This window comes from Heterobasidion irregulare, assembly GCF_000320585.1.
Source record: "Heterobasidion irregulare TC 32-1 unplaced genomic scaffold scaffold_08, whole genome shotgun sequence".
In the NCBI taxonomy this organism is placed as follows: domain Eukaryota; kingdom Fungi; phylum Basidiomycota; class Agaricomycetes; order Russulales; family Bondarzewiaceae; genus Heterobasidion; species Heterobasidion irregulare.
In genome coordinates, this window is record NW_009258204.1 from 1,604,474 (window position 1) to 1,627,074 (window position 22,601).

The 22,601-nt window shown below is 51.5% G+C and overlaps 9 protein-coding genes across 9 annotated transcripts; 3 read left to right on the forward strand and 6 right to left on the reverse strand.

Moving 5' to 3' along the window:
* Positions 1 to 19: 19 nt before the first annotated feature.
* On the reverse strand, positions 20 to 3,579 carry HETIRDRAFT_151612 (uncharacterized protein; the record flags this gene model as incomplete). Its single annotated transcript, XM_009551094.1, has 10 exons — positions 20 to 560; positions 621 to 733; positions 787 to 1,123; positions 1,175 to 1,246; positions 1,299 to 1,447; positions 1,512 to 1,729; positions 1,787 to 2,096; positions 2,154 to 3,100; positions 3,232 to 3,321; positions 3,387 to 3,579. 10 exons carry the CDS (start codon positions 3,577 to 3,579, stop codon positions 206 to 208), a joined length of 2,784 nt encoding a protein of 927 aa, XP_009549389.1. The 3' UTR covers positions 20 to 205.
* A 247-nt stretch (positions 3,580 to 3,826) lies between these two features.
* On the reverse strand, positions 3,827 to 9,402 carry HETIRDRAFT_156063 (glycoside hydrolase family 13 protein; the record flags this gene model as incomplete). The annotated part of the gene is made up of 12 exons (XM_009551095.1): positions 3,827 to 4,255; positions 4,307 to 4,387; positions 4,445 to 4,767; positions 4,817 to 4,903; positions 4,961 to 5,475; positions 5,537 to 6,545; positions 6,597 to 6,699; positions 6,752 to 7,691; positions 7,739 to 8,318; positions 8,369 to 8,961; positions 9,023 to 9,168; positions 9,223 to 9,402. The coding sequence occupies 12 exons, from the start codon at positions 9,400 to 9,402 to the stop codon at positions 4,052 to 4,054; spliced, it is 4,761 nt and encodes a 1,586-aa protein (XP_009549390.1). The 3' UTR covers positions 3,827 to 4,051.
* Positions 9,403 to 10,133: 731 nt separating this feature from the next.
* On the reverse strand, positions 10,134 to 11,349 carry HETIRDRAFT_453614 (uncharacterized protein; the record flags this gene model as incomplete). Its single annotated transcript, XM_009551096.1, has 2 exons — positions 10,134 to 11,044; positions 11,100 to 11,349. The coding sequence occupies 2 exons, from the start codon at positions 11,347 to 11,349 to the stop codon at positions 10,134 to 10,136; spliced, it is 1,161 nt and encodes a 386-aa protein (XP_009549391.1).
* A 160-nt stretch (positions 11,350 to 11,509) lies between these two features.
* Positions 11,510 to 15,038, forward strand: HETIRDRAFT_36188 (uncharacterized protein). The gene is made up of 9 exons (XM_009550452.1): positions 11,510 to 11,756; positions 11,805 to 11,854; positions 11,916 to 12,049; positions 12,106 to 12,285; positions 12,336 to 12,454; positions 12,506 to 12,692; positions 12,760 to 12,909; positions 12,963 to 14,872; positions 14,928 to 15,038. The coding sequence occupies exons 1-8, from the start codon at positions 11,713 to 11,715 to the stop codon at positions 13,194 to 13,196; spliced, it is 1,098 nt and encodes a 365-aa protein (XP_009548747.1). The 5' UTR covers positions 11,510 to 11,712; the 3' UTR covers positions 13,197 to 14,872; positions 14,928 to 15,038.
* HETIRDRAFT_445856 (uncharacterized protein) lies at positions 13,309 to 16,578 on the reverse strand. The gene is made up of 4 exons (XM_009551097.1): positions 16,417 to 16,578; positions 16,168 to 16,350; positions 14,928 to 16,053; positions 13,309 to 14,872 (listed from the first exon to the last, which is right to left on the reverse strand). Exons 2-4 carry the CDS (start codon positions 16,248 to 16,250, stop codon positions 13,589 to 13,591), a joined length of 2,493 nt encoding a protein of 830 aa, XP_009549392.1. The 5' UTR covers positions 16,251 to 16,350; positions 16,417 to 16,578; the 3' UTR covers positions 13,309 to 13,588.
* Positions 16,579 to 16,768: 190 nt separating this feature from the next.
* On the forward strand, positions 16,769 to 17,510 carry HETIRDRAFT_323092 (uncharacterized protein; the record flags this gene model as incomplete). Its single annotated transcript, XM_009551098.1, has 5 exons — positions 16,769 to 16,913; positions 16,970 to 17,071; positions 17,132 to 17,296; positions 17,352 to 17,364; positions 17,420 to 17,510. 5 exons carry the CDS (start codon positions 16,769 to 16,771, stop codon positions 17,508 to 17,510), a joined length of 516 nt encoding a protein of 171 aa, XP_009549393.1.
* Positions 17,511 to 18,555: 1,045 nt separating this feature from the next.
* HETIRDRAFT_420300 (uncharacterized protein) lies at positions 18,556 to 18,980 on the reverse strand (the record flags this gene model as incomplete). Its single annotated transcript, XM_009551099.1, has 4 exons — positions 18,556 to 18,636; positions 18,690 to 18,748; positions 18,805 to 18,848; positions 18,922 to 18,980. 4 exons carry the CDS (start codon positions 18,978 to 18,980, stop codon positions 18,556 to 18,558), a joined length of 243 nt encoding a protein of 80 aa, XP_009549394.1.
* Positions 18,981 to 19,587: 607 nt separating this feature from the next.
* On the reverse strand, positions 19,588 to 20,766 carry HETIRDRAFT_323145 (uncharacterized protein; the record flags this gene model as incomplete). The annotated part of the gene is made up of 4 exons (XM_009551100.1): positions 19,588 to 19,997; positions 20,056 to 20,375; positions 20,432 to 20,504; positions 20,580 to 20,766. The coding sequence occupies 4 exons, from the start codon at positions 20,764 to 20,766 to the stop codon at positions 19,588 to 19,590; spliced, it is 990 nt and encodes a 329-aa protein (XP_009549395.1).
* Positions 20,767 to 20,951: 185 nt separating this feature from the next.
* On the forward strand, positions 20,952 to 22,530 carry HETIRDRAFT_445859 (uncharacterized protein; the record flags this gene model as incomplete). Its single annotated transcript, XM_009551101.1, has 9 exons — positions 20,952 to 21,018; positions 21,084 to 21,251; positions 21,323 to 21,369; positions 21,432 to 21,452; positions 21,503 to 21,578; positions 21,641 to 21,788; positions 21,964 to 22,118; positions 22,206 to 22,349; positions 22,376 to 22,530. The coding sequence occupies 9 exons, from the start codon at positions 20,952 to 20,954 to the stop codon at positions 22,528 to 22,530; spliced, it is 981 nt and encodes a 326-aa protein (XP_009549396.1).
* Between the last annotated feature and the right edge of the window lie 71 nt (positions 22,531 to 22,601).

The following is a 22,601-nucleotide window of genomic DNA, read 5'->3' on the forward strand; positions in this document are numbered from 1 at the left end:
TTTCATGGTCGAGTTGTACTTTTGTCGTCGATGATTTATTCTTGGTTTATTGTACATGTACCTTGGTATCGTACTAGACGGAAGTAGATCTTCATGCAACATGCAATAATTACTGTACCCACAATTTACGATCCCAACCACACCAAAGCAAGACGACAGAGTGACAGCACCATGGAAAAACAACACACTCCATGTACAAAGGACACTATACGTTCACCTGTGATATATCTAGACCAAGGGGATGCAAAAACATATTCACATTATTGACTTTCGAGAGCCGTTCGTCCTCGTTTGCGAACCAGCCCTCGCGGAGACTCGTGATATTGTCGAGGATTTTTTCGCGGAGCACTGTGACCAGTGCCTGTTGCTGCTCGCTAGAGGATTGCTCTGCAAGGGCGCCGAGGAACTGCCAGACAGCTTGATCGAGAGCATCAGGGTGGAGGTCAGGCATTGATTCGATCGGCGGGAGCGATTCCGTGGTGACAGCTAAGCGGGTGGACGGGAAGAGGTATAATAAGTTTGGAAGAAGAGTCTGGAATAGATGATCGAATATGAGTTGCCTATGACACGAATGATCAACAAATCTGTTCATGAAAAACATAATAAGATGTATAGCAGACCATTGATGGGCTTCATCAGGCGTGGGATGTCCTGGAAGCTCTGGCTGCGAGATCAAGCTCTGCTTGATGATTTCTACTCGACCCATCAACATAGTCAAAAATGCAATTCCAGGCTGTTGGATATCAAAATTAGGATGTCGATTGTCGAGATTGGTTAGAGACTCACGCTTGTTTGAGAGACGGCTACAATGTCACTTCTCTCAAATAGCAGCCCGAGCCATCCGCTGATCAGGCGTAATTCTGTCTTCGCCACGACTGGCAAAATGCTCTCCACCACGCTAGAGAGGAAAGCCTGAGTTTGCTTCTCCATGTCTAACCGGTCTCGGCTTTCCGTTGGATTATCGAGAAGTGATGAATGTATAATGACGTCCAGCTGAGAGAAACATGCAACCAGAAGTGTGACGAGGGTCATCATTTGCTGGTCGTTAAATTGACGCGTGATCCTGGAGAGAAGCCTCTTGCCCTTCACTGGCGTCAAGAGCGAGATGAACGGATGAGGGACGCTGTAAAGTATTTATGAATGGTGGATGTAGCATTAGCGTAACCGAACATACCTCGTCTCGAGTGGCTCCATAATCCTCAGCTCGTCATACAGCTGTTGTACGAGCTCCCTGTACTGTGCATTCCTTTACTGATGTAAGATGTCGATACGTACGACAAAAGAGGATATAAGCGTACCAGATCCCAACTTGTTCGAGGTCATCTGAATCCGCAGGCGGCTCGTCACGCCGCATTTGCTCTATGCTCAGCACTACGTCGTAGAGGTGCTCAAGGATATACAGCGTCTCTCTTGATGTCAGGGGTTCCTTTTGTACGATGCCCTCCGGCTGAAAGACGAAGCGTGTAAGCGTATGCAGTCGTGCATAAGGCTTCAGATAAGTCCAAACTTACATCTGCGGCGCCGCCAAGTGCTTCAGCTCCTAGCTTCGCTGCCTCTTTTGCGGCACCTTCACCACCTTGACGAATAGCATCTTCTTTGGAGATATGAGCGTGGCTCATAGCAGGGCTAGTCGTTCCGTTCGCCGAGTCGACTTGGAGGAGCTGGCGTGGTGCGGCCTTGTAACTCCTTCCTGACGTTTTACCCAGTGCACCCTGCAGACTGTGCGCAGCTGTACGATAGGTCAGTAAGATGATGGACACGAGCAATTCAAAAAGACGGCACGTACAATGCATGCCCTTTTCCTTCTCCCTTAAGCGCGCATTGGTCACGATTCTCTCCACCTGTTGCTCCATTTTTTGCATAGCGTTAGGCCTTCGCCCAGCGCCTTTCTGAGCTATCCCGAGGCCCACACCACCACCAGAACCGAATTTGAGCACGCGTTCATCAGTCTCGAGGCCCATGCGAGAACGAATGACAGCACTGTATACTTGCGCGTAGAAATCCTCCGCGTACGGGTCTTGAGTGACGAGCTGAGAAACTTGTATACGAGTTATGAAGTCCTTGTCGGATTGAGTCATGAGGTCATTGTACCGAGACTACGTATGCTGGAATCATGACCTGGATTCTATTCAGACGTTCACAGATCAACGCACCATATGAGCAATCTTAGCAGCCTTTCTCCTCCTTTTCTCCTCCATCTTTTCGGTCTCCACAATTCTACGCATGGCCTCTTGTTGTAACGCAATATGCTCTTCTTGAGTAGCCCCCTGCATACTCTGCATGAACTCTGCCTGAGCAAGCTCAGATAAAAGGCGCTGTTGGAGCTGAATATTTTGTGGCAACATTTGTTGGCCCTGGTAGGTATTCTGCAAATGCGGATCGATCAACGCCGGAGAGCGCTGTCTGCGCTGGTTGAGTTGCTGGACTACTTGTAGCTCTGTTAACTGATCAGAATTCTGCCGCTGGTGAATATACTGGTTCTGCAAAAGATGCTGCTGTTGTAGATCGGATATGTGCTGAGCACGTAACTGTCTCTCGAGCTCCTCTATTCGTAGTTGCTCTTGCATTTGGGCCTCTTGGAGCTGTCGCTCTCGTATCTGTTGTTCGCGGTGACGCTCCCGTAGCTGCTGCTCCCGAATGAGTTGCTCGCGCTGCTGCTGTAAGATGAGTTGCTGATGTTGCTGCTGCTGATGGAAACGAGGCGATTGAGACTGCGGGTGCATTCTAGGAGGCGCCGAGCGCTGCTGCTGCTGATAGTATTGCTGTTGCTGTTGCTGCTGTTCCTGCAGGAGCTGTTGTCGCTGTGTGACGGCAGCCTGCGTCCGAGATTTCTGCGCAGCCGCGCGCATCTCTGCCTCGATTTCCTCCAATGTTCGAACACCAGAGCGTGTGATACCATGGGAGATAGACTGAGCAATAGACGGAGATGGAGAGGAAGCGTGTGGCTGGCCATTGGACGGAATCGATCCATTGGAGTATTGCGATAGCCTTGATGATGAAGTCGCGCGATGGTGATCGACGGGTGTGCGGGCTGTGCCATTCATCCGAGGAAGTACTGAGAATGGCGATTTCTCATCCCAGAGCGCATGTGCTTGAGGGACTACGGCGGACAAGGAGAAAGATGTAAGACAAGCACAGGGATGAAGTCTGTGACTATCATACAAGATTGACTCTGCGCGGCAGATATTCCCTGTGACTCATGATGCCCCTGTGGGTAGGTGCTATGAAAACCTGCCTCTTTGACATTTCCATGAGGCAGCGGTGTTGGCCTATGACGATCATCTAAAGGGAGCGCTTGTTGCGTGAAGTCGAAGTCTTTGCCTGATAGCCAGATGATAAAAGTCAGCTTGTGCCCATCGTTGCGCAGGGGGGATGCTACAACTCACCGACTTCACCCGTCCCCCCAAACGTCTCGTCATTGAGCTCATCCCCACCCTCTTGCAAGACGTCTCCGAGACCATCATAGCTTTCCTCTCCCCAAGTATAGACGGCAAGCTCCTCCTGGTCCTGCTTGCCTTGTAAGAAGCTGTTTTTCTCGTTTTCTAAGACGTCGTTTTGTTCAAACCCGAAGAACGACATGTGAGGAATTTGTGATTCGGATCCTCGAGGCCACCATCAGTGTCTTGGTCGATATTTTGGTGGCTGAGTTAAGTGCTTATACACCTTTACACAGAGGTAAATAACGCCACGCAACCTCAAATTCAATCTTGGATCCAGGGCTGGACCGGTTTTCATGCTAGATTGGTATTCAAATGTTGTGACTGCTTATTTGTCAGAATGTCAGATCATCCAAATCCGAAAGGAGCTCAGATTCGCAGTCCGGATCTAAAACTTCACTCTGATTCCCAAAAGAACGGGTCTGAAGATCTGAACAAGGACATGGCTCATGCGCTCATCCTTAGATCGGTGTGTAACGAATACAAATCAATATCGCGACAGGAATCCTGGACGTACATGTCTAATTCTATCGAAACCGAGATCCGCGTGCTGAGTCAATTTACTGTTACATGCCTAAGCTTTACACCCCTTTTCACCCTCTCATATGCAGGATTCATCTCGCAGCCGACATTTTATGCACATCTTCCAAACAGTCGAGCATCGTGCTGGCCGACCACGCCTGAGTGGGGCAAGAATCATGGCAAAATGCACCGTCCTTGTTGGTAAGTTCAGGTAATCCTGCCCATGGATCCTTGCGAATGTGGGCTCGAGATGGACGTAATATGCCGTGGATGTGGTGAAGGGTGACGGTAGAGTCCTATGAATCGTCCATATACGTCGTGGAAACGGATTAAAGATAGCCACTTACGGGATTGCCTGCGCCGACTTTGATGTCGAAGTGAATATAGGCTCGCAAAAAGAAACCAAGAGGCCACCCCCACTCTGGACCCTGAAATCGGATCAACGTCTCAATAGAAGCAATCGATTGTAGCAATTATCTTTTTACCTGGTGGTAATTCCGGCCTTTGGCGGTGGCGACGTCGCTAGAATCGTTCGAATTGTCGTAAAATGGCCGGTATTGCAGATCGTTCGGGTCGAGTGTCTTCATGCCTAATGGACCTCGCAACACATCATCCGCCAGCTTCAGTGCTGTCATGGCATGCTCAGGAACGAATAGCTCAGGCGCCACGGTCATCGCTACGGCGAAGTTCGGTCTGAACTGATAGTCGGACCATTCACGGCCCACTCCAGAGCCGAAGACGTCCTTATATATCCCACGACGGTTGACGAGAGAAGGGGTTATATAGTATGAATTGTCATTGACAGGATCTATGTCCGAATATCAGATGCCGAATTGTCCCTCATAGAAAGCACTTACCCAATGGAACGTAATAGCACTTTTCGAAGGACTCTTGTATCAGTGATCCCCACTCCTTGAATGACACCAGACGCCGCCCGCTACCGACTGAAAACAAAGATCAATAAGAACAGATTAGTACCGGAGCGAGATCAAACAGCTCACTGATGGCTTCTACACCTTGGAAAGGAAAATGACCTTGGCCTGATAGTTCATCCAACCACCTCAACGTACTCTTCACCAGTCCTGTTATTTCCACTGGCGCTCCATCTCTTGGCGTCCCTGGCAAACCCTTATTCCCAGCCTTCTCAGATTCCCCCATCTTGTCCATCCAGGTTCCACAATTGAATTCGTTGCCGCCAAGCACCAAGCCAGTATTCCAGTCGACTCGGATCTCAATGTTAAACCCTTCTTCCCGCATCTGCATATCAAGGTTTGGGCCGGCGTTGTACTCACGGAACGAAATACCACTGGCGTGCCGCTGGAGAACTTCTTGGATGATCTCCGCTACTGTGCTCGTCTCTGCATACGCTCGAGGATCGTCCCAGGGCACCCAGGTGTCATCCTTCGGAAAACGTCGCTTCACTGGCTCAGCCAGTAAAGCTAAACCGTCAGGCGCCTTCGTGACGTAGTCTTGGATATTTTGAAGCATCCACCAAGGCGAGTCACGGGAATTGTATCTATTGTCAAGGCGGGTCCCGTATCAGATGAATGTGAATGAGCGACCGAGAATTGGTTTACCTGGGATTCCTGACCGAGTCAAGCAAGTTCGGAATCAAACCATGCTTTAATGTCGAAGCAAAGGCCAAGATATGCTTCTTTGCATCCTCGAAATTCCCCGTCGTCAAAAACAGACCCCTCAACGAGATGAATACATCACGGCCCCAGCACCTTGCCCACCCAGAAGAAAAGTGCGGTAAGCCAGCGGCCAAAGACGGAGTCGGTTTCCCAGGATCAAGCGAAGCGGACTGCACTCGACCATGCATTTGTACCGCGACGAGGGCCAGGTCCTGAGTGAAGGAATGTCCAGAGGAAACGAAGTCCGAGCACTGTTCAATGGCAGCACGCCGCGCCGCCTTGTGCGCATCTGATATGATCATGGCAAAATATTTCGGCCTCAGGTGCGGCGGAACGCTTGTCTTGACGATGTCAAAACGTTCCTTGAACCACTCGGCGGGTTTCGTAAGACGGGGAAGATACGACGCCTGTTTGAAAAGGCGTGAAGAGACGTAGTCCAACGCCCACGCACCCTGTCTCAGATGTTGGCAAAGCGGGTGACCCAGATCGTTATACTTTATTATGTGCCTCATAGGGTGCATCCATCCCTCGAGACCGCAGTATTTTAGTTTACCAAGGCCGGAAACATCGTATCCACCGACCTCGCCGTTGGTTGCATCGAGCTCTTCGCCTTCAGTCCTAAACAAGACGACATTTAAATCAACCAAGTCAAGATCTCCGAACGCCTTGTCGGCACCAGAAACACAAAAGGCGTCCAGAGTGGTATTAAGACCTTGAAGCTGCGTCTCGAGAACCATGATACTTCCGGGGGGGAAGTTGTTGGGAACAATGATATCGGTATATGGTCCTTCATCATCAGCGCCTTCTGAGAGAGATGGTGCGGGGAGGAGAATGAGCTTTGATGGGATACCGCCAAGGGTACCAGAGTTAGTTGGAAGACTTTGCTGAGAGAATTCTACACTCGCGCCAAAAACATACTTTGCCTTGGAGCGACGAAGACGGACAGGTTCAACTTGATGATATCGAGGTCAGTGCCATAGCGCAGCGAGAACAAGTTACTTACTGGATCCACGGTCTTTCGTTCCTGCCGTGTGGGAGAAAGCGGTGTGGGCGACAAGGATGTAGCCTTTCTGTGTGCTCGGCTGTACTCTGTGCACGACAATGTACTGCGCAAGGAAGAATCAGACTAGGTTCGTACCAAACGGAAGTGGCCCTCACATCATTTTCCTGATGCACATGCCCCTCCTCATATCGACCAAACACCATCTCGCGATGCAGGTTGTTGAGCAGCCGTTTCGCCGCCGCGATTCCGCTCCCGCCGAAACCTTGTCCTTCTGCTCCAAGCCCCACCAACTCGTACAGCCTCTTCTCCGTAACCAGCTCCAACAACTTCGGGTACACCTCATCGAAGCCTTTCACACTACCAGTACCGCACCATGCGAATGCCACGATCCCAGCTGTCGAAAGCGTGTCCTCCGCCGATCGCTTCGTCGTCGTAGACTCATTGTCATGGGTCTGATCGTACAAAAGCGCGTGCGGTAGCGACCCGCTCAGCGGAACGACGACACAGGGCCTGATAGGACCCTTCCCAGACAATGTAGGCGAGGCAACAAACCCTGGCCTGGTGAGACACGCGCTGTCCATAGATCCGATCGGCTTTCCCAATCCGTCTCTCCAGATGATACGCGAAAACTCCTTCGGATCACCCGCATTTCCCGCCTCCCGTATGAGGCTGTTGATTCCCAAACGACTGACGAAAATGGTGTCCATGTCCTCATTTCCTGTGAAAAGCTCAGCAACGACATAAAGATCCGGGTTTACTTCTCGGGCACGATCGAGAAGAAATGTGCCGACATGCAAGGGGGTCGAATGGCAGTTATCTAAACGGAAACCTGCAAACGCACGAGCAAGGGAAGTAACGTATTTCGACATATGATCCCAAAGGTAGGGCGAATCTCCAGGTGTTGAGCCGTAATTGAGCTTGACGCAGTCACCCCACGCGATGACTGTGCGCTGGAAATAAGCCTTCGAAGGTAGGAGCGCGAAATTTGACAGGGGATCAGCAGCCCATTGCCAACCATTCACAGCCAAAGAGTACTTGAGGGGTTCCTTCTCTGCACCGCGAATCCGCGCGAAGTACGGCTCAGCAATGGGAGACCTGTGAAGTGATAAGTATACAGCGACTTCTTGAACGTGGAAACTCACTTCTTGGAGATGCGCCCCATCTTGGGTCCATGCTCATCAAGCCTGGTATACTCCAACCGGTTGCGTATGTTGTCCAGCGCAATCTTGGTATCGTTTGCCCATTCCTCATACAAGGGAACGTTCAGGATATCCACGACCTTGCCCCAAGAATCGGCAGACACATCACCACTGGCAGCCTGTAAAATTCCAAGCGCTACGGCGCCATCTATGTGCACGCCGAATCGTCTTGCATACTTCCCGAGTCCCTGAATCGAGCCCCCGTCGTCGTACGCCCGAACGATCTGCGCAATTTCACTAGGTGATTTGCCACGGATATCGGGACCAGCCCATGCCGTTGCACTGCCCGCAGCTAAGGCCTTTCCTATTGCATCCTTCTCCTGCTGTACGTCGAGGACATAATATTGCCAGAAGTCCAACCGTTTCAGGTAGTCGCGGAGGCCATTTACCACAGCATCGATGTCAGCGCTTGAACGCATTTCGGTGGGCAGGCCCTTCGACTCGAGCGTCCCAGAGAATTCAATGATAGCGTCATCGAGTTCGAGTGCGGGAGTTAGATGAGGAAAGTTGGAAGGGCTATAGCCTGATTGAAAACTGAGCACGAATGAATGCACCCCAGGTGTCACAACATACCAGCTTCAGGATGCTTCTCCAACCAGGCGCTATTATCAGCCGTATGGTTGAGTACGACATCGGTCAAGCTGAGCAGACCATATTCCTCCTTTGCTGACTTCAGAATCGAATCCATGTTGGCGACACCTCCATCCTCACCCCCTCTCGTCCCGTCGTCAAACATGCTCGGCTCGTACCGTAGCTGATCCTTGATCGAGTATGGGGAATCACTCTGACCACGCTCCTGAAGCGGCGTCCAGTGTATCATGTTATAACCACGATCTCTAGCTTCTGCAAAGAAATCCGGCCACCTCGATACAGGACCCATCCACTTGGAGACAGTGCTCAATATGGAGACGGCGGATAATGGAAGACTTATGTCCTCGTCCCGAAGGGATGCGCCGCCTTGCGAAGGGGGAAGGGCCTTCAAATCTGGAGATAGTATGGGTGCGCGCGCTTTGGTGTGAAGAATTGGATCTATGTTGAAATAACCCTCACGTCCCTTGATGCGAGACCCCGGTTTGGAACCGTCGTATTCGACCCAGTAGGCAAAAGCGCCGGCATGTGAGATGGGGAGGTCGACCTCAATAGGTTTCGAGAAGTTATTCGGAAGTCTGGAGTGCGGTTGATCATGATTAGACAAGGTATGTCAATTACTGGAATCTGGGAACTCGCCTGCGCTCAGAGAACTTATTGCGTTCGAACTTGCCTCCATCAAGAGGAAAGTTGGTCTTGAAAACGCCATTTCTAGATGCTGGGGTGCCAGCCTCGAGCGAGACACGCAGAATATATGGGGTATTAGCGGGAGGAAGACGAATGTACTAGAGAACCTCGTTGAGTGCGCATATATAGACTCAGTTCGAAATAGCACTCGCCGCTATTTCCTTGCTCGGCCCGCCATCTGCCTCTAACGCTAACTCATACACCCTGATAGGAGGTTCTCCCTTCTGAGCATCCGATTCGAAGAAAGCGATCCCCTCGTCAGCAGGCGTCTTCAACGTCTTCGCAGAGGTTGGCGATGAGCCAGTCGACGAGCCGGTCGAGATCAGAGGCATCACGAGGGTGCCTGGATGAGCGAGGCCATTTTTCAACTGTTTCGTCACGGAAGATTTGTTTCCCTTTGGCATGGCGGGGAAAGGGGAAATGCTCGGTGCGGGGAAACGCGTCGCGTCCTGCTACTTTATATACCTTCATCCTGACGTCATGGCTACATGCAGCAGATATCTAGGTTACCATATCAGGTCAACCCGTTTCTTTCTTGGGATTCAAAACCAAGCCGAGTATCAGCGATCGAGCAGATGTCTTTGATGCCTGTATTTTTCGCATCGTGTGTTGAGGACGAGAAGGATGATCTAGGATGCCCCATTCGTTGGTTGCAAGAACCCTGCAGAAAATTCGTGGCCCAATGCCATCGTATCAAAGGCTGCGTCATTGCAACTGCAGACCGCGGACTCACGGACATCGTGGTGGTCTTAATGGACCAAGAAAGCGAGTTACTCCTTGCGAACATGAACGAACCACGTACGACCGAGACAACAAAGCGAAAAGAAGATGTATCGTTACAGTCCCTAAAAATACATGGATTACACCTGAGAGGGGGTCTAGGTCGGAGCAGAAACACTGTGTTCGAGCCGAAGAGAAATGGCGATAGTATGGTCTTGAGAAACGCGGATGAGTGCAGCACGACCGCAATCGGAACCGTAATGCAAACTGTCCGGGAGAGGGTCCGTGTCCGATGGTGAGCCGTCTCAAGGTCTTGATGAAAAAAGAGCATTTGTTCGTGATTTTATGTGCCCCCCGTTCCCAGCCTCGCTGCAGCCCCAGCGGCAGCAACGCTAGAGACCCCTCCCTTCATCAACGCACCTGCAAAAAGATCCCGACAGTTCCTCAGCCTTTCCCTCCGCACCACGAACCAGCTTCCCGCGTCGCAAGGAACAGCTAACGGCACACCCAGTACACCTCGTTCCTGGGCTACCCGCACACTCTTCACCATGGAGTCTAGTTCGCTTTCCGAGTCCACCTCCGCCAAACTCTCCAACGCCGGATCTTCCTCGACCGCTGCCACTCGTGCACTCGCAGTGACCCCTGCTCCCGTTCCGCCAGCCGCCGTGGTCGCAATGGCTGTTGTGGTCTTCTTCTTTTTCGTAGTCGCCTTTATTTGCTCTAACCGGGCCTCCGCCCCCGGCTGACTCAAATCAATCCCGTTCTTTTTCGCCAACTCCTCCAACTCCTTCTGCTTCCGCTCCCTCTTCTCCCTGTCTTTCTTCTCCTTGCGCTCCTTCTTGCTCTCGCGTTTCACGGGCTCAACGAAGCCTGGATCATTCGCGCGCCGCCACTCAAGGAGGAGCTCATCGTATGCTTTCGATCGGCCCGCAAGCGCCCGTTTGGACCCCATGGAGTGGGACTTGCATGTGAGCGAACGAGAACATGGGAGGCCCTTATCATTGATGACGCCGCATTGCCGATCGAGGTCGACCGGGCCTTTGAAGCGGCCCTTGGTCACCTTTGTCGCAGGCTTCGCCTTTTTGGACTTCGGACCATCTGGGTCCGCGGGATCTACATCATCTGCTTTGCGTTTCTTGCCCTTTACTAGCAGGCAATTAAGGGACTGAGGGCGCAATTGGAGAGCAGGCAACTCACCGCTATCGTCCGCCTTTCCCTTCGCTCCTTTACCGAGGCGAATAGTCCTGCAGTGCTCTGCCAAGGATGATCAATGGGACTTAGATTCAATGTGCGCGTTGCCAGCACTCACCAGCATGTTCTGCGGCAGCACTTCTCAAGACGGGCTTTCCGCATTCCTTGCATTTCACGAGACCTATCTCATTGAGACTTCGAAGTGGGTCAGCACCAAAAACCTTCATGTCCCGGGCAGAGAGCCATGACGTTGGTGGAGATGGGAGGTTGGACACTGTCGTTGAAGGGGATAGCGATGGCGGCGTAGATGGTAGATTGTCAAATGAAAAGGGAGCTGGCGATGGAGAATGTTTGAGTCTTAGCGCCATGAGGAATACGGAGGGAAGGAGTCGAAGGAGTCAATCGCCGAAGGTCTCAGGCTGAGATGGGCCAGATGGCGCACCCAAGATGGCCGTGGGAATTTCTAGCGGGCCAGGGTTGGCCGTTACCTGCCGTCGCGCGAAAGCATGATTGACCCATCAGAGCAGTGACTCTGGTGCTTTGAGCTCTCATCGTCGAGTGCAGTATTTCACCTTGAACTTACACTCGATAGAACTTATATTACTGGAGGACGCTCTGGTAGTCAAGCGCCCTGGGAATTGTCGATTCAGCGGGCCACCACGGCCGGCGGTTTCATCTATTTGCAATACAAAACCGTGGCCACAGGACGCGGTCTTGTGCATATTCATCTTATGGACGCTGTAGAGAAGGCGAACCTAGCACGGCAGAAGCGATGGTGCGTTCTTTCACGCCTATCCATGGTAAAATTCTGAGACTTTCTAAGGACGAAAGACCAGAAAGTTGGTGAGGGAACATACGCTGTTGTTTACCGAGGTTTGCATTTCCAGCGACGGCATATGACCTTCATAGCTTTCTGAACTCGTGGTGATATTAGGCCGCGAAGCTGCTACCGGTCGCAAAGTGGCTATAAAGAAGATCAAAGTCGGGCAGCTTAAGGATGGGCTTGACATGTCCGCCGTTCGTGAAGTAAAGTATCTGCGAGAGTTGCATCACCAAAATGTCATTGAGGTATTCTCATCGGTTATTTGACTTCACGGGGCATATCACTGAATGTTGGTGCTCAGCTCCTCGATGTGTTCTCTTCGAAAGCCAACCTAAATCTCGTCCTTGAGTTTCTTGACACCGACCTCGAGATGATAATCAAAAATCGCTCTCTTGTTTTCCTGCCAGCTGATATTAAGAGCTGGATGGCTATGACCTTCCGGGGCCTTGAATTTTGTCATCGTAATTTTGTCTTGCATCGTGTACGATCGCCTCTTGTCCTCTTATCGTGTGCAACTAAGCCACTTTACAGGACTTGAAGCCAAATAACTTGCTTATTGCCTCCGACGGACAACTCAAGATAGCCGATTTTGGTCTTGCGCGAGACTTCGCCGATCCAGGGTATAAAATGACCTGCCAGGTCATCACACGGTATGCGTTGCTACATATAATCCTACGATTTCGGCCATTTATCGAGCGCAGATGGTACCGTCCACCAGAACTGCTCTTTGGCTGTCGTTACTACAGTACAGCTGTTGATATCTGGTCTGTCGGGTGCATTTTTGCTGAGTTGATGCTCCGGACACCATACCTCCCCGGCGAAAGCGACATGGACCAGCTGAAGACTATCTTCCGCGCCCTCGGGACACCCACAGAAGAAGACTGGCCTGTACGGATCATCTCTATGCACATCTCTGATGGTCTGCCCCATCTCACGAGTTGCCTCCTCTGAATAGGGCCATACCAAACTGCCAGACTACGTCCCCGTTGGCCAGTTTCCTCGCGCGCCCCTTCGCGAACTCTTCACCGCTGCGAGTGCCGACACACTCAACCTCCTCAGCAAATGTCTCATCTACGAGCCGCGCAAGCGGATCAGCGCCAAAGACGTATGCCTCTTTCCTCTCCCTCCGACTTCATTCCACTTACATCGACTTTCTAGGCCCTGAGCCATCCCTATTTCTTTGCCCTCCCCTACCCCTCACACCCTTCCAAGCTCCCAAGGTCTGTTCCCTTCGGCTCGCAAAAAGCCCTCGAGGAAGTCGACGGCAACGTCGATTTCACGGGCGATGGGCCCAAGGTCAAAGCTGCAGCCCCAGGAAGGCTCAAGCGGAAACTCAGTAAGGACGATATTGGCCGAAACATTGCACGCAAGCTGGACTTTTCACAGTCGTGATCATAGTAGTGCAGTCGCGACTGATTTCCCAGCATGTTTTTTTGTATCAGGGTTTAAAAGTCCCCGTTTCTCTGTACTTACATTCTTTGTACGCATCGAGCAGGGGCAGACTGAGGAACCAGACGGAAGTCTGGAGAAGTATGTATTTATGCAACGCCACTGTAAACTATGCAATCAGATGGGATAGAGTTGACCGTACAAAGACAAGAGAAACCGACAACAATGCAGAGAGACATTCCAGACGAAAGCGCGAGTATGGACACAACGGGGAATAGGGAAAGGTGGCACTGCGTCACCCGACTATTCTATACCGAACCAAAAGCGATCTAGATAAAAACACGAGATTGCGACTCCACCACCCGCTCGTCCTGTCGTAAGGACTCAGGCATATATCATGGCCGCTTGGCTTCACAGACCGTGCACTCAATGGCGCTGCTGGGATTGCTCAAATTGCACAATGAGCATATCCAAGTACCACCAGCTTTTGTGGGTGCCTTCATGCCCGCAGCTGCCCAATTAAACCCGCCGCTCGCCGGAGTCGGTGCAGTAGATGGTCGTTTCGTTTCGCAAACACTACAATCCTGCGCACTATCCGGATTGCTCAGCTGACAGAGTGAGCACGTCCAAGTTCCGCCGACCTTCACGGGCGCCTTCATTCCAGCCGCCGCCCAGTTGAAAGGGGCGCCTATGGATGCGATCGCACCAGATGACGCCACAGCATCCCTATCTTTGGCATCCCAAGAAAATTTGAATGCGGGCAGCGAGGTCGGTCCAATAGCCTTGGCTGCATCACGTTCTTTGTTGTGCTTCTGTGAGATCTGGGTCGGTATGATGAATGAAAACGAGGGCAGGGCTGAGCCGCGGAGTGCTCTGGCGGTATCTTTGGGGTCTACCTTCGGTTTCACCATGGAAGTCGATGTTGTAGGCTGTGCAGAGAACTCAGGGGTAGGGAGAGCTGAGTGCGAAAGTTTTGGGGCAGGAGGAGGCGTGAATGCAGACACAGGAATAGGAGCGGGGCCCTTCAAAGTGAAGGATGCCGGAGAGGCAGGAGCAGGGATTGAAGGTTTCGCAGTAGGAGCAGGCTTAGGTACCGTGGTTTGGGCTGTCGAAAGGAATGAGGATGCCTTCGATGGTGGAACGGACACGGCGATAGGGGCAGAAACCTTCACTTCAGCAGGCTTTTCTTCCGTCTCTGCGGCGAACCCAAACCGCAACTTCGAGGGCTCCTTCGGCGCAGACGACTTCAATCCAAACGCAGGTTTCGCCCCAAAAAGAGCGTGAGAATTCGAGTTTGAGGGGGGGCCAGGTTTGGGAACGGGTGCAGGTTGTGGAGTGAAGGCAGAACTGGGACTTGATGTGTCCATAGGTTCGATGATCTCGGACGTCCGCGTAGCAGGCTGCGGCATATCAACATCCTCGACCTCCTCGATTGTGACTGCATATTGCTTCTGCCTCTTGGGGAATGGGCGTTCGTCCTCTTCGTCTGGCACCTCCTCGATGACGGGAGCGGTAGCTTTGTCCTTGGAAATCTCATTGGCACCATTAGATATAACTTTCCCGGTAGACTTCGTGAGACGTGTGCTGCGACGAGGCTCCACAAATTGATTAATTCCGTTGGCTTTCGGTGGAGAGGCGGTCTTCACCAGGTCAGGTGGTGGGCGTGCACGCTTCATTCCCTATTTTGCGGCCAAATTAGCACAGAGTAGTGTATGGGGGAGGGTGACAACGAACCTTTGGGACCGTAGCCTCTACCATCCTTTGTGGACTCAATTTCTCAAACGCCTTCTCTTTCTCCATCTCCTCCTTTTCTTTCTCCTTCTGCTTCCTCTCTTCAGATGTCTTCCTCTTCTTCCTGGACTTCTTCGCTGGCGGCCGCACAGGGCTCCCCTCCTGGTAAGGGTTCGCTACGTCTAGTTTCTTTTGCGGGGCAGCTTCCTTGATGAGTTCCTCCATGAGAGTTGCTGCTCGTGTTGGCTGTTTCTGGTGTGCTGGAGGCAAAGGAGGCAGATCGCTATGGCCCCAGGCCTGTCTGAGGGGTGAAGGGACGGCAGGGGTTGTGGGTTTGGGTGGGACAACCATGCGGAGGCGTGGAGTTGACGGGTTGTTGGACTTTGCTGCTGCCGCTCCATTTGCAGACCCATTGGCAGGTGGCATACCGCTAGAGCTGCTGTTGGAGACGGGGAATGTGGATGGCCCTGCCGTAGGTTGGGCACGTGGCAACGGTGCAGGAGGTGGGGATGGCGCAGGTGCTTGAACACGTTGTGGCGAAGACGCATCTGGGCCCACGCGCCTTCGTTTCGCGTCTGTTTTAGGTGGTGTTTGAGGGGCAGAAAGTGTGATCTTTGAAGGTGTCATCCGTGGAGGCCCGAATGCAGGGGATTGATACCGATTGCGTGGTCGTGCACTACCTGCTCCTTGCCACCTATATACACCATTAGGATTCTTTGCTAATGTTTTTCGCGACGTCTGTGGATTTGTAGTAGAAGGTCCAGGAGAGCCCATTCTAAATGGTGTATCTCCACGGTCGGGGGTTGGACTCGATGAAAAGCGGAACGGCTCATCCTTATCCATGTCTGCAACGCATTTGATCAACCTCAATTGCTGTGGTAAGGGAAGAACGAAGGTACCTTGTACGCTGCCCTGCAAAAGAGACACTAATCCGATAACCTCCACTTGATGAAGACCGCGTCCGTCTTCTCTGTCCTGGAGATATCGTTTCACTTTCTCGAGGTTCTCCACTGGAGACTTCGCAGTTTGAAGGCTGGATATATGACGATCCGCGCGGGGAGGAGATGTTAGATCGATGGCGTTCTCCATAGCGAATTGACTTTGCGACGCATGCACAGCCGACTCCGACCTATTCGTAGGTAAACTTGAGGAGTATGCTTCATGAGCTCGCTGCTGCTGTGCGAGCTAGAGAAAGCTTAGCATTTGCGGTAATTGTTTGAGTAGGCACTGGGTGAGCACCTACCTCATGACCACGTTCTGAGAGGTTTTGAACAGCAATGGGCGGTGGAGCATGCGGAGAGGCCGGAGCCTCTGATGCATAACCATCTTCGGAAGTACTCTCGAATTCCTCCCCTTCTGATGGTTCCACCGCGTTTCGTGAACGTAATGGGTTCAAAAAGCCAAACAGACCAGACAGACTCCATCCCTGCACAAAGCGCGAAGAGTGTTAGTTACCAGCTGCTCATGGGTGCGGCTGTGGACGACCACGTACCGATTTCTTTGGAGGGCTTTGTGGACGCTTATATGGAGACGACAGATGATTTCGCGTCGTGCGACGGTCGGTTCTTCTGGAGGCGCTCATTCTGCGCGTCAGCAGAAAGAATTGATATGATATTGTTGGAGGGAGAGGGAGAAAGTCCAAGGAGAATACAAGGACTATAGATTGGGGCAGGCAAGTCGGCAGTCTCACTCAACGCCACCGCCTCAGGTCTGTTTAGGGCAGCCACCCTGGGCCTGCCCTAAAGCGTGCTTGCCTCACGACTTCTGCCGGATACTATGCGTTCAACATCATTGGCCGTAGCATTGTCCGGACATTCCGTCCTCCTTGGTAGACGTCCCTCACGATGCCAAACAAAGTCGTGGAAACACCTTACCCTCTTATCGATGCCGATCCCCACTTCTCGCGCGTAATGCGCTACATGCGCCCGTCCGACTATGCTGTCTGGGCCGGCGCGACTGGTGCTTTCCCTGCCGCTCTCTACTTCTGGGGTAAGTTTCACCTTACTCATGCAAAACAAGGTACGAAGCAGTTGAGGAACGCTTAGAAATGGCGGACCACAGTAGGGCAAAGATGAGACTACCTCTCCGTCTCGGGGGCGTCCTCGGGTTCATCGGCGGCTTCTTGCTGTCATACCAGCGATCGAGTTGTAAGTCTTTCACGTTCGTCGCGAAAGTGATACCATTGACGCGTCTTGTGGGGTATATAGTCCGCTTCTGGGGCTGGACCGAGAATAAAGCGGAGGAAGAGAGGGATTTCGCTGAGTTGTCGCAGCGCGCTCGGGATGGGCTACCTCTGTACGGCGAGTCTCTGCAGCCTGAATGGGTACAGGGTGCAGCATATAGAAATTCTGCGTTCTCGCAACTCAAATTCCGTAAGTCTTTCATGCCTATTGTATTGCACTCTCAGTGTTGATCAGGGTGTTCCAGAATCCTTCCCCATGTAAGTCAAATTGAACTGAAACTCTCTTCCGCGATGATGCTGATAACTTATGCAGGTTTAATCTGGTGAATCACCCCCATCACGGAACGGACCCCGCGAAATACGGTGTTAAAACATCAGAAACTCAGGAGAAAAGCTCAAACTAGCGTAACCTCGAGTACGGATGTATTCTTTGGCTTTGGAATTGACTATATTGACCCACCTCCCTGACCTGCCATATCATTATTCCCATTTCAACATGTCCCATCTACTTTTAGCGTCTGAACTCGAGGTGCGAAGCTTGCTTTCGATCTAGAGTCGCAAGTAAGCTATCCCTGAAATTCTCCATCAACAATACATCAGAGCAATACTCCCGTCCAGTTATGATCACTTCATTGTGTGTCAACCGTGCTCTGGCTCGCTTTGAAGCACCTAGACCCTGTCAAATGTTGGAATGGCTTCGAGAAACATCAATGCAAAGTTGACAACATATGGCTAGAGTTTTCCTTGCGGTGCTGACATCTAGCCCTGAAGCCTGATGATTTGTCGAAAGATGCAAACACCATCTTATGATCATGTATCAAGGCGATGCTTCCGTGCAAACAAGAAGCATGCATGGCTTGAGAAAATAGGTGGTCCTCCGTCGTCATTCATTACCTCGAGCACGCCATTGTCTTGTCGAGCTAAACTTCAACTCCCTCTTCATGTAGTCAACATTACTATTTGATACTTTTGAGTGACTGCACCGTCCAAAACAGGCCCTGCGCGGCTCAGCGCGGAAACACGGAGTGAACACGAAGTGCAAGACGTTGAATTGTGCATCTAGAATGTGCCCTCGTCGGGATTGGATGATCGCTCCCTCGCTGCTGCCAAATCTGCGCCCCAAGCCCTCACCTCAGGGTGGCGTATGAACGGCAAACTACTATCGAAGAACGGTTGCAGCACCCTGTGTCCGTTTCCGTGTGTACGTTCATACTCCAAGGCTATAGAGCACCATGTCAAGTTTTCAGTCAGACAGCCTATAGCAGGGCTTGCATACCTTGGGTAGCCATTTCGAAACGATCGAGGTCTAGAGGGGATATATACCCTGAGCAGAACCGATGATGGTACGTAGTGACGTACCTTTCACGAAGCGCGCCTCGTCGGTCGATTGGTCTTCGTATTCCTGAAGGGGCTTTCTGAGCGAGAGGAAATGGAGAGAAAAGGGTCCAATCATGCCTGCCAGAGCGAATGAATCTTCTGCGCCGCAGGGCTATCGTGCAACATCTCATGTACGAAATTATGCATCGCTTCCTGTTGAAATAAAATTATCGCTGCATCAACTATATGTACAAACAGAGACGCACAGCTTCTAGTCGGCGCTTCTCTGCTTTCGGGATGCCCTCGCGAGGGGCAATGTCGCCGACTGTGTTATTGACGTGTCTAAGACCACACGATGCAAGGAGTACTCTCCAAACTCACCTTGTGCTTCCGCAAGATCATGCACGATAGCAAGCATGACGCATCTTTGAGACCAGACAAGTCAATTGAGGCCTGATCGTCAAGCCTGCGCAGAACCAATGAGATGAGTACACTCACTTTCCAATGTCCAAGGACGTATCAGAGCAGCACATCGCGAGGACGGCCATCCTGTACATATGATCTGATATGCTGGCAAGCGCGCATCACCATGATCAGAGTTTGAAAAGGGAGTGGCAGACACGAGTGGCACCTTTCGGGATTGGGAATCTGGTATCAGTGCGTCGGTCAGGAAATGAAAGAATAAGATCAGAGAAAGGACCTTGTTATCGACCCATCCTGTTCTTTTTTGAGTCTGTGGAGCGCCGTTCCTCAGCTACGATCATACATGAACAGACAGGTTTCATATATGCCTTCAGACGTCCTAGTATATGGAAGAAGGCGAGCCTATCGGAAGGTACATCGCCAGAGGCTTTATAAAGGGGAGGATAAACACGAGTCGATAATTTGGAATTTGTTTCTGAAGACATGTACGATTCTAGGCTGGCTACAACTGGCTACAGGGGAAGTCCACAGACACCTAGACAAGTCAGATACAAAGTTCACGTGAGCTAGGTATATTCAATTCATCATTTTCTCATAGCCTCAAAGTCAGAAGTTCGACGCAGACTACAACGCAAATTACAACCTATTACAACGCGCAATTTGAGGTATATCAATTTGGAATACAGCGTGGAGGAAATATTACGAGAAAGCAAGAAACATTATACAGAATTTGGAAAAGGATCATGTTTTCGATAAGACAGCAGTCGTTGTCCTCCGCCTCCTGTTGCCTCTCCTGATCTCTCCGAGATCGCTCTCGAGTTCTGACTCTTTGCAGCTGACTAGCCCTGCCTCGGATTTACCTGCCGCTTGAGGCTGGGAGCCGCCTCCCTTCGCACGCCGACGGCCATTGCTCCCGCTGCCGCCACTGGGCGCGTTAGTAAGAATGGCCGATGTGAGTGAAAGAGGAAAGGGCGAAGGCAACTCGTCCACGGATAGTGAGTGAGGATTGGGGAGCAGTCCTGCGATCATGGAGATTGAGCCTAATGAGCCATTAGCGTTGGTGGATTGGGGCGTGGGTGGCGGCGAGGTGCCCAGCTTGTTGCGCAACTTTCGCGTAACAATTGGACGCGATTGTGAGTCCAACGACGTCTCTGTGATGATAGATAGAAGACTGAGTTGAAGGGGTGAAACACTTCAAAACAAACGCACCGCCACCGACGACACCGTCCGCGTCCTTGTCATCTCGAGCGCGGCGTCTCCTGTCTTCGACACCTTCGAGCATCCTCTCGCGTATTCGATTCCTTCCACGTTTCCATTCTTCCTCAATTCTCTCCCGCTCAAACTCGTACGCTGCCTGCGCAGTGTCTAACGCGTATTTCTCTTCAACGGCAGCTTGAGCCAGTAAAGCAGAGCGTTCTAAAGAGAGTGAATATAGACGTAGTTGATAGGCAGGGAGCTTCTCGGGCTGCGCTGCGAGTTGAAGGGCTGTACTATGCAGTGTTGATATGGCTTCGGTGTAGTGCCGCATGCTAGGATGGGCGGAGAGATGAGGCGGTGAGCGCGGAGAAGATCGGGAACAACGGACTCTTCTCTAGTCATTTCTCTTCCAAGCCGCCCCGCAATCTCCTTCCTCCGCTTCTCCCGCCTCGAATCGTCTACTGTGGCTCCTGCTCAGACATGCGGAACGCTTTCGTTAGCGCTGAATGGACGTTATTGCTTGACTGTCTACATACCATGTACTCGTGAGCTAGGTCCAGCAATCATGGTAGAGGAAGATAGTTGGTTTGGGTGGTGATGGGAATGATGGTGATATGCCATATTCATGTCAGGGATGCCGTTATGGACTTCTAAATTATTGCTGGCGCGAACTTTGTGAGCCGAGGCGTAGGGGATCGCAAACATTCCGGGTTGTGGAGGCATCTTGTCCTACAAACACAAATATTTACGGGGGATTTAAGTAGGGTGAAATGAGGATAGCTGTTGCAGCGAACAAGGAGGGATGAAAAGCAAGCTGACGTCGGGGATGAGACTGAGACCTCTCATAGACTAAAAAGGAATTAGATCTTGCGCCGTCCCTTTCCCACGTGACCTTGTATGCTCCCCACATGACGTCGGCATTGTCAACTCGTCTTCAGCCGTATCCACTGCACACCATGAAGATCATCGTAACAGGTAAAATCAGACTACACAATAATGGTCTGGCCGAAGATCTCACAGCATATCAAATATATGGTCAGGGGCATCGGGGGTTCTAGGAAGTGCTGTTTATGATGCTTTTACTAACGCACTAGAGGAACACGATGTCTTTGGTCTTGCCAACACTCGTGCAGGTGGCAAGCTGCGATCGCTTGATCTACTTGATCACAGCAAGGTTGAGGATTTCGTACGAGATGTAAGGCCCCACTGTGAGCGCCTCTTCCTGAGTCGAATCAACTAAGTGAGTGGCGTACCAGCACCAACAAGTAATCCTTGACAGGGATCATACACTGTGCCGCAGAGCGCAAGCCAGATGTCGCAGAAAAGGTACTCGAGACTTCTCAGTCATTTATACAAGAGCTGAAACTGCCGAACCCTGTCGCCGCTAGGATCCAGAGGGAACGCGCAAAGTAGACATGTTTCACTCAATTCACCAACAAGAATTAATCGATCGGTTCAGCTCAACGTTGCCGTTCCAGGGCACCTTGCTCAGCTATCGAAGGAACTCGGATTCACCCTCATCTACATCTCTACTGGTCAGTTGTCACACCACCGCCACTGATGTCAATTGCGAGTTACAACACAACGCCCCTTATAGACTATGTATTCGATGGATCGTCCCCACCATACGTGCCTTCCGCACGTACAAACCCTCTTCAGCTCTACGGCACATCCAAACGCGATGGCGAGCTGGCTGTCCTTGGAATTGAAGGAGCGCACGCGGTCATTCTCCGTGTGCCTGTTCTGTACGCCTTCTTTTTAAAGTCCTTCACGAGTCCTCGAAGTGCGATCCGTATATGCTGCGTAACTCCACATCACAATCGTGTCTTGTTCTGACCCCTATTGCCATCATCTGCATGTTGTCGGTCATTCAAACTAACTGCTCCCTCAAATCCCTTTCTTCTCTCTCTTACTTCGCAGATACGGGCCGACACCATCAAACACGGACTCCGCGGTTAATATTTTACTTGACGTGATTCAGGATCAGTCCGGCAAGATCTACAAGATGGATCACTACCAGACTCGCTACCCCACCAACGTCATCGATATAGCCAACTTCCTCGTGCGACTGACCGGTGCGTTTTCGTCGGCCCGTCTGGACTTAATCTCCCTACGCAGCCTCTCGTTCATGGATATTTGCTTTTATAACTCATCTCACACAGCCCTGCCGCGCTCGAAACCTATTCCTCCAATCCTGCATTACTCTGCGCCCGAACCGTTCACGAAGTACGAAATCTGCCTCATCTTTGCGCGTATCCTCCACCTTCCGCATAAGCACATCGTACCCGAGTCCGAACCACCCGCAGGTAAGGGCGCATGTCCCCATCTCCAGCCACTTTAATCGTCGGTATCATCATATTAGGAGCGACGCCGCGTCCACGAGACACACAGCTATACGTACGAGAAACAGAGGAAATTGGAGTTGAAGGAGGCCTCGCAACGACTGGGTTCGAGGAATGGTGGGAACAATACCTCGAGAAGAAATAGAGCTTGCAAAAGAATAGACCTGATGTGTCACACGGTCAGACCGGCCACAAACAGCTGTAACTGCATTGTTT

Coding starts and splice junctions, on each gene's coding strand:
- HETIRDRAFT_36188 (XM_009550452.1), top strand. CDS start 11,713: ATGGACGCTGTAGAGAAGGCGAACCTAGCACGGCAGAAGCGATG. Junction 11,855..11,915: donor ATACGCTGTTGTTTACCGAG/GTTTGCATTTCC, acceptor TGGTGATATTAG/GCCGCGAAGCTGCTACCGGT. Junction 12,286..12,335: donor GTAATTTTGTCTTGCATCGT/GTACGATCGCCT, acceptor GCCACTTTACAG/GACTTGAAGCCAAATAACTT.
- HETIRDRAFT_445856 (XM_009551097.1), bottom strand. CDS start 16,250: ATGGTTATGCATCAGAGGCTCCGGCCTCTCCGCATGCTCCACCGCCCA. Junction 16,054..16,167: donor TCTCAGAACGTGGTCATGAG/GTAGGTGCTCAC, acceptor ACCTACGAATAG/GTCGGAGTCGGCTGTGCATG. Junction 14,873..14,927: donor TAGAGGCTACGGTCCCAAAG/GTTCGTTGTCAC, acceptor GCCGCAAAATAG/GGAATGAAGCGTGCACGCCC.